Genomic DNA, 8,404 nt, shown 5'->3' on the forward strand with positions numbered 1-8,404 from the left:
GCGATTCACACCAGACATCCCAAGAATATTGCTGAACTGAAACAGTTTTGTAAAGAGGAATGGTCCAAAATTCCTCCTGACCGTTGTGCAGGTCTGATATGCAACTATAGGAAACGTTTGGTTGAGGTTATTGCTGCCAAAGGAGGGTCAACCAGTTATTAAATCCAAGGGTTCACATACTTTTTCCACCCTGCACTGTGAATGTTTACATCGTGTGTTCAATAAAAACATATAATGCAGAAATCCAGGTAGTTCCAAAGGGTTCACATACTTTTTCTTGCAACTGTATATAGCTCCATGAACAATAGGTGCTCTCAACTGAACTAAAGAGCAGATCGCGTTCACGCCGGAATAAGTCCCTAACGGAGGATTAGGCAAATGAAGCCACTGACGTCACTTCTTCTTCTTCTTCTGCTTTGGGTTTACTGGCAGGCCGCAAACAACTTCACGGCGTATACTGGCCGGCCGGAAGTCCCCGGAGTTGGGCACAGGCTTCAGTAGAAGCTAGTGGGACTCCCAGCAGCTTCTACTGAAGCCTTCCGAGTAAACCGCAGAACGCCGACACCTCCTCATCTCCACCGCTCCCACTTTTTATTTTGTGTTGCCATAAGTTAGTCTCTCTCCGTTGGTGTGTTGGGCTAATGCTAATAATGCTAATGCGAGCATAATAAAATGGCGGCTTCACAAAACCTTTTGGGAGTTGTACGGGGTGTGGTTTGCAATCCGCCCAGCCAATCATAAATGTGAACCTTTTTCTCCCACGAAAGTACTTGTTCTCTAGCAGGGACTGAAAAGGGGGTGGGAAGGTTCTCATGAACTAAGTTCCAGATTTTTTTGGTGTCAACGCAAATTTTCAGAACTATACTTGGAAAAGTACTCCGGTGTGAAAGCGCCTATTTACTAACATTGAGGTTATTAACTTTGGTTATTAGCTCTATATTTGTGTCTCTTGTCACACCTCACAACAACAATATATTACATAGTTAAGCCTGTCATAAACATTTAATAAAGGTCCACCCAGTAACTACAGAGCACTGCCTGCTATCAATTAACCTCTACTCACCTCTTGCTGCCTGGAGATGATATATAGTAATGGCCCTATTTGACAAAAGAGTGCATAGACAGAATCTAGCAAGACTATGGAATGAACCACCTGTTAGACATTCTGCTCTTTTCAAATTGTATTCTAATTGAGTTACTTTAACCTTTCTTACTTGCTAACATACAAACATTTGTCTTAAGTTATTAGCTACGGGAACATTTAAAAAATGCCCTCCTCTTTTTATTTAAAAAAAAAAAAGTTCTGCTCCTGTATAAGATACTCTGCAAAGGCCACCAAAGGAACAGTAGAGGAACATTCACTAAACCCATTCAAGAAAAATAATTGTGTTCTTTGCTCACTTCGCCTCTTTTACACCTTCCTACATTAACAATTTACCATACAATAAAGAAGTGTCCTTTCTAAATGAGGATCAAACAGCATTGAGGATGAAATCATTTTTTACAAGTACATAAAACTCAAAATGTTTGTTTATTCTCTTTCAGTTCTACAAGCATGTTGTCCAGAGTGTGGAGAAGTTCATCCAAAAGGTGAGTTGTCATTTAAACGTTTATACATTCAGTTTGAAAGCGATTTTTATTTGTATTTTTATCAGTGTAATAGGTACAACATCATTTCAGTTTTGCATTCAAAATGTTCCCTGTTATAAAATGATCCTTACTCGGCTCTCCATTTCCCCATCGACAGTGCAAACCAGAATACAAGGTGCCCGGCCTTTACGTGGTGGACTCCATCGTCAGGCAGTCGCGTCACCAGTTTGGCATGGAGAAGGACGTTTTTGCTCCACGCTTCAGCAAGAACATCATCGCCACGTTCCAGCACCTCTACCGCTGCCCTTCAGATGATAAGGTCAGACAGATTTTAATGGCTTTGTGTTCCCCTATGTGGCTTTCGTATCTTGTCATGGTTTCATGAGGGAGGGTATTAGACCCCTTGATTTATGCCGCAGTTTTACAGAAAGCTGTGTTTTGAGGAATAGGTCACGGATAGAAATGGGCCCCACTTTATTTCATTTTTGCGACCAAGTGAATTGGCCCGCAATATGTGAAGGGCAGTTGAAGTGAAATAAATGAAAATATAATTAATGATGCATTTAAAATTTGTGATATATATATATATATATATAAATAAAAAAAAGCATCTGATAAAAGCCTTTGTTTTATAAACGTGATTCTGTCAGACTTCTAGCTTTTAACATGGTTATAAACTCTATTTTCTTCTATCATATCAGCAATTTTTTTTGGTCGCACATGTCATTACCTTTTACTCTTATTTCACAGTTGCTTTTGCTCTCTTGGTCTGTGTTTCCAGAGTAAGATAGTGCGAGTCCTGAACCTGTGGCAGAAGAATGCGGTCTTCAAGAGTGACATCATCCAGCCTCTGTTGGACATGGCGGCAGGGATCGCCCCGCCCATCGTCACTCCCATCATGCCCAGCAGTGCTTCTCAAGTCAATAACACAACACCTGGTCAGTCCAAGAGAGATGCATCATTATACACTCTGACAATGTGGATACTGAACTTGTTTGATATAACAGTGATGCAAATTAGTCGCTTTTCGGCGCCTCCCGCTTTTTTAACGCTGATTTGGGTGACTTGTGTAATTCGTGGAAAACCGAAGAGTTTTCGTTTTGGGGGGGGGGGGTGTCCGTCAGGCCGTCCATCCGAATGATGGACAACGTCTCACTTCAAAAAAGAAGAAGAAATCTAGATCGCAAAATAATTAAACAAGCGAGTGACTGTTTTTCTTGGCCGAGGACAGGTTCCTTGAACACAACACGAGCATAACGTGTCTTCACGTGGTATATGTCTCGTCTGAAAGGAGTGGTGACGGAGAGCACCCGAACCCGGAACGCCGCTCCAGCTCTTCAAATATTACAGTACCCATAAGGAGCCGTACACATGCCACAGTGTTTGCGAGGCTGTGTCTTTAGTTGTAAGCACAGTGGCGAGCTGTTGTTATTAGCATCTGGTTAGCTAGCTATGCTAACGAATTTAAAGAGCTTTTCTACAACCAGGTGGAAGAGAGCTCTCTCCTGAGAGGCTCAAATAACATCAGCTCAGTGAGGATAAGGCACACCTTGATATGATCATTATAGTCGGGGCTGCACATAACTGGTGCGCATGCGCACCCACCGCCAAAAAAGGAGCACCGGATCATTTGAAAAAAGCGCATTTGCGCACCAACATTGAGAGAGACAGAGAGACATGAGAGAAGAGAGGGATAGAAAAGAGAGAGATATTTGCGAGTTGCATAAGAACTGGTAAGACGCGTGAAGGGTCTGCTTCATGCGCTCCCTTCTGCGAGGCACGGGCGCGCACCCGTTTATAACTTAACATCTCTGTCTCCTACTGATCAGAGTATATTATAAAGAATAGCCAGTTAATTGAAGCATTATATAGACCCTCCAGAAAAACGCGGGCTGAAATCCTTGATTATTCGATTAAACATGCAGGGTTTTTATGTGATTTTATGCGGTGAAATTGCGGGAAGTTGCAAAATATGCGGAAATTTGCGAAAAATAATAGATTTTTTTTAAAATATTGGGCTGTCTTATTTATTCTCCCTCACACACAACCTGCTACTAACGTTAAACCCCTTTCCTATTCAATTAAACACATTCAATGTTTATTTATTGTAAAAGCAATGGGGCTATTTTAATCACTCTCTCTCTCTCACTCTCTCTCACACACACACACACACACACACACACACACACACACACACACACACACACACACACACACACACACACACACACACACACACACACACACACACACACACACACACACACACACACACACACACACACACACACACACACACACACACACACACACACACACACACACACACACACACACACACTTCTCCGCCTCTTTCTGTTTTCATTTACTCGTTCGTTATCTGACCAGCTTCAATCTTGTAGGCTACTCACTTCGTTTCTTGTAGCCCTCGAAAAGGTTTTGGAGGTTGATGCCTTGGTGAACGTGAGTTGTTTGGCTTTCTTGTCCGGAGCAGCAGAAAGCATTTTCGAATGTTTGAATGAATCAAAGTGGGTCGTCACCGTCGATTTTCTTAAGACTTATGCTCCAACACAGAGTTGCACGGGGTGCTGAATAGTTTCCCCCCACTTTCGTGAAAGACATCGGGGTACTGCTTTGCCCGGTCTTTAGCAGAAATGTTCGTCGTGTGAGTTCCACACGTTCACTCTACGGTGTTGTTTACCTTCTGTGATGCGCGAGCTGATGACGTCACGTCATCATCATCACTACTTCACGTCAACACGAGTTAACTTTTTTTTCTCTCAACTGTGGAAAAATAACGGGATTATGCGGACTTTTGATAAATATGCGGCCTTTTAAAAAATCTGCGCCATTTTGCTGATTATGCGGTAAATTCTGCGATCGCAGGATCGCGTTTTTCTGGAGGGTCTAATTATAGAACAGGCCTTTGTCAGACGGTATATTACACTGTTTTTTTTCTGCTTCGAATAGTTCTCTCTTTTTTCACCATACCTGTGTTTGCATCACTGATATAACAACAGAATGAGCTTACTTCATGGTTCACATTGTAACCCCTCTGTTTCTGTGTCCAGGCAGCCCAGCTACTCCTGCGACCCCCGCTAACATCGTGCAGGGTCTGCCTGACTGGGCCTCCCAGATTAACAACACAGACACAGTGGCTGCTGTGGCACAGATCCTACAGAGTCCCCAGGGACAGCAGGTTAGTGAGCGTGTCCTCCAGGAGCTCCGCTTTCAAACCATTACACTGTCTCTGTTTTGTTACGGTCAGAGGTGGATCAGGTAATCAGATCCTTTACTTCAGAAAAAGTTGAAATTCTTTGGTCGTCAGAATTCAGAATGGCCCTTTTGACAGTATTATATCTTTATAGAATACTGTATATTTATCTCTAACAAACACATGTAAGAGCATAAATCTTGTAGTTTGTCAATGTGGATCCAATTCTGCATACTTATTATTTTTATAATAAGCATAATGTCATTTTATATGTACAAACTAACTTCAAGTGTTTATTACATTGAGTGCATCAAAAGTAAATCTTCCTCCATCATGCAGTAAAGTAGAAGTATAAAGTAGCATTAAAAAAAATGCTCCACTAAAGTACAAGCAAATCTATTTTATTACATTCAACCTGTGTTTAAGATTAGATAAGGCTTTATTTATTTCCTTTATACAACTGTCTCTAACCCTGTGTTGTGACCTGTTGCAGCTGCAGCAGCTGGTGCAGAGCCTCCAGATGCAGCAGCAGAAGCCGCAGCCCTCCCTGCTGCAGGCCCTGGACGCAGGCCTGGTGGTGCAGCTGCAGGCTCTGACAGCCCAACTCACTGCTGCCGCTACTGCCAACAGCATGAACCCCCTGGAGCAGAGGGTCTCCTCTTTTAATAAGGTAAGCTGCAGTGAGCAAGTGAAAAGTCCTCTTCCTTTAATCAGCAGACGTCCCCTAATATAATTATGTTATGTTTCTTACAGAAGCTGCTGGGTCCTTTCGATTTTGGGAATGATTCTGATCGCGGTGACGATTCTAAAAAGGAATCCTCATCATCTCAGATGTGAGTACAGTGTGTTTTGGCTAAATAGTGATCAAGAGTCATTTCACTGTCAACCACCTCGATTAATCTAATTGATCCGATCACTTCCAGGCCCATGGTGTCGGAGCCCAGCTCCCTCTTCCATCAGCTGGCCGAGCAGCTACAGCAGCAGAACCTGGAGCAGTTTCAGAAGCAGCTTTTAGAGCACCACCAACAGAAGGTAGGTCCACACACAGATCGCTGTTTCTTCAGAACTGATGGTGTACTCGGAAGTTGAAAAGGTTCAACAGATAAACGCTTCTATCCCAGGTTGCACTGTAACCATACGGGATAGTAAATACCTCTCAAATTGCTAAATTACGTTTCACTTGTGCAAGTAAAAAACACTAACAGTATGCAGTAGGCTACTCACCCAGAGGGAGAACACACCCTACTCCAACAGATAACTTATCATCCTCCGACACCACACAATGCCCCTCACACATACCTTAAGACCTAACTTTTTAATAAATCAAAACACACAACAGCTACAGCGCTATTTTTGTTTCTCCAGGCGATGAGCATGGAAGGTCAGGACTCCATCTTCGGCCATGAGAACTCAAATGCTCAGAGCGGCAGCCAGCAACAGCTTTCTGAACAGGACAACAAGCTGGATGACACCATAGACAACCAACAGCAGGTATGCATGACCAGTGGGACATAAACAAAACATATTATTTTCTTTTGAAAATGGGCTTCAAGTCTTAGCACTGAACCAAGTACCATAGTTTTCGGACTATAAGGCGCACCTGAATATAAACCGCAGCAGCTAAATTGAATGATGTGTACATATATAAGCCGCACTGGACTATAAGCCGCAGGTGTTTTAATGTTTAATTACCATATGTAAGGGTTCGTGCACAGAGGGGATTGTCGGGAAAGAGATGGCTGTTTGAGGAAGCTCCCATTTATTAACATTTCAACAAACAAGTTTTATATATTTGCGTAACGTATTCAAGTGTTACCATTTAGTGCAATAGTAGCTACAGAACATGTGCTGTGTAAACTGTACTGTATCACATAGCGTTTTAAGACACACAAACTTTTCAACTTTCAAACTTAAACGGTGCGCTCCCAGCGCACGTACCGGCAGTGATCTACAGGAGTGGTTTTCAACCAGTGGTACGGGGACAAACTGTCTCGCTCTCGTAATGTCTGTCTGTCTTGCTCTCGTTCTGTCTCTCGTACCACTCTCGGTTCCACTTTTACTTTTGCGCGCTACCTGTCTCACTCTTTTCCGGCCTCCAGCTTTTCCTGCTGGAGCCCGCCGCTTAAAGATGGGGGGCGCGGACCGGCCATAGAGCCCATAGAGTTAAAGGTGGTGGACTGTAACCTGTAAAATCCATAGATTTAGGATGTCCCCTAGTGGCCGTTAGCTGTAAAAATCCACAGATTAGCCGCACCGTTATATAAGCCGCAGCGTCGAAAAAGGCGCGGCTTATAGTCCGAAAATTACTGTACGTTTAATAAGCTGTGAGCCTAGATGTGATTGTTACAACAGTTTCTTACTTCACCTTGTATGTCTGTAGAAGGTAAAAATAACCCCGTCTTTTTCAGGACATGGATCTGGACGAGGGCCCAGATGGTATGGAGGAGGATACGTTTGAGGCAGAGGAGAAGAAGATCGTAAGCACGCGCTCCAGAACACGCTCAAGGTCACGATCTAGGTCAGTCCCATTTATAACTGAAATCTCATTTTGTAAAAACATTTACTAAATGTACATGAAATATTGCTGAATTGTCTGTTTTTGTGGGAAGCATTGATTTTTTTAAACCTTGTTTGAAAAGTGCTGACCTTGAAGGTCAGATGTAAAATTGGTACAAGATTGCTGGGTGGAACTGGTCCTGTTTATGTTTACAGAATAATAGCAGAAGAAAAGCATACTGATAATTTCACTCCTTACTATGCACTATAGCTTTACATTTCCTACTTAAGAAGAATGACATAACCCATGTTCTTCGATTGGCCCAGGAAAAAATATATATCATTAATTAAAAACTAACCAGAGAGTGTTTTTATTCATTACATTTATTGAGATTGGGAACTAAATCTGGATTCTGCCTAGTAGTTCAGTCAACGTATGTTGTAAACTGGATTACTGTGATTCATTGGATTTTTTCAAATAGTCAATGAGGGCAGCGATTATGTGCCTATACAAGCTTGTAAAATGCAGTTGCTATAATCCTTTAACTTCAAACACTGGCTAAGCACAAATAAATGCATTTATAAGTGGAGAAACATTCAATGCAAAACTGAATTGTGAAAACTGGTGTCGATAGTCAAAGGTAGCTGCAGTGTGACTGCAAACACAAAAGTCCATCTGGAAAAAATTCCCAAAGGTTTCCATGTTTTCTCTCCGTAGGTCTCCCAAGAGGAGGAGGTCCAGGTCTCGCTCCGGCTCAAGGAAGCGCAAACACCGCAAGCGATCCCGCTCACGCTCCAGAGACCGCAAGAGGAAGTCCTCCCGGTCTTACTCGAGTGAGAGACACGCCCGCGAGCGAGAAAAGGAGCGGCAGAAGAAAGGACTGCCTCCCATCCGGTCGAAAACTCTCAGTGGTCAGTGGAAGGTCATTGCATCAGAAAATGGGTGTTTGCTGTCAGTGCTTTTCTGGTGAATAATAATTATTTTCCCCTCTGCCCGTACAAAGTGTGCAGCACGACTCTGTGGGTGGGACAGGTGGACAAAAAGGCGACTCAGCAAGACCTCACCAACTTATTTGAAGAGTTTGGCCAGATTGAGTCTATAAA

The 8,404-nt window shown here is 42.9% G+C and overlaps 1 protein-coding gene across 2 annotated transcripts in view; it reads left to right on the forward strand.

Moving 5' to 3' along the window:
- Positions 1-8,404, forward strand: part of scaf8 (SR-related CTD-associated factor 8) — a 30,570-nt gene that overhangs the window by 14,142 nt on the left and 8,024 nt on the right. For both annotated transcript variants that reach the window (XM_079694427.1, XM_079694428.1), the window contains exons 3-13: positions 1,546-1,590; positions 1,748-1,909; positions 2,372-2,528; positions 4,662-4,789; positions 5,298-5,474; positions 5,558-5,637; positions 5,728-5,836; positions 6,170-6,295; positions 7,213-7,322; positions 8,019-8,212; positions 8,305-8,404. The exon at positions 8,305-8,404 is cut by the window's right edge and continues 1 nt beyond it. In XM_079694427.1, coding sequence (XP_079550553.1) covers positions 1,546-1,590; positions 1,748-1,909; positions 2,372-2,528; positions 4,662-4,789; positions 5,298-5,474; positions 5,558-5,637; positions 5,728-5,836; positions 6,170-6,295; positions 7,213-7,322; positions 8,019-8,212; positions 8,305-8,404 — 1,388 coding nt within the window. The remainder of the gene's footprint in view (positions 1-1,545; positions 1,591-1,747; positions 1,910-2,371; positions 2,529-4,661; positions 4,790-5,297; positions 5,475-5,557; positions 5,638-5,727; positions 5,837-6,169; positions 6,296-7,212; positions 7,323-8,018; positions 8,213-8,304) is intronic.

The sequence above is a fragment of the Notothenia rossii genome (genome assembly GCF_949606895.1).
Source record: "Notothenia rossii genome assembly, chromosome: 7".
Classification (NCBI taxonomy): Eukaryota; Metazoa; Chordata; class Actinopteri; order Perciformes; family Nototheniidae; genus Notothenia; species Notothenia rossii.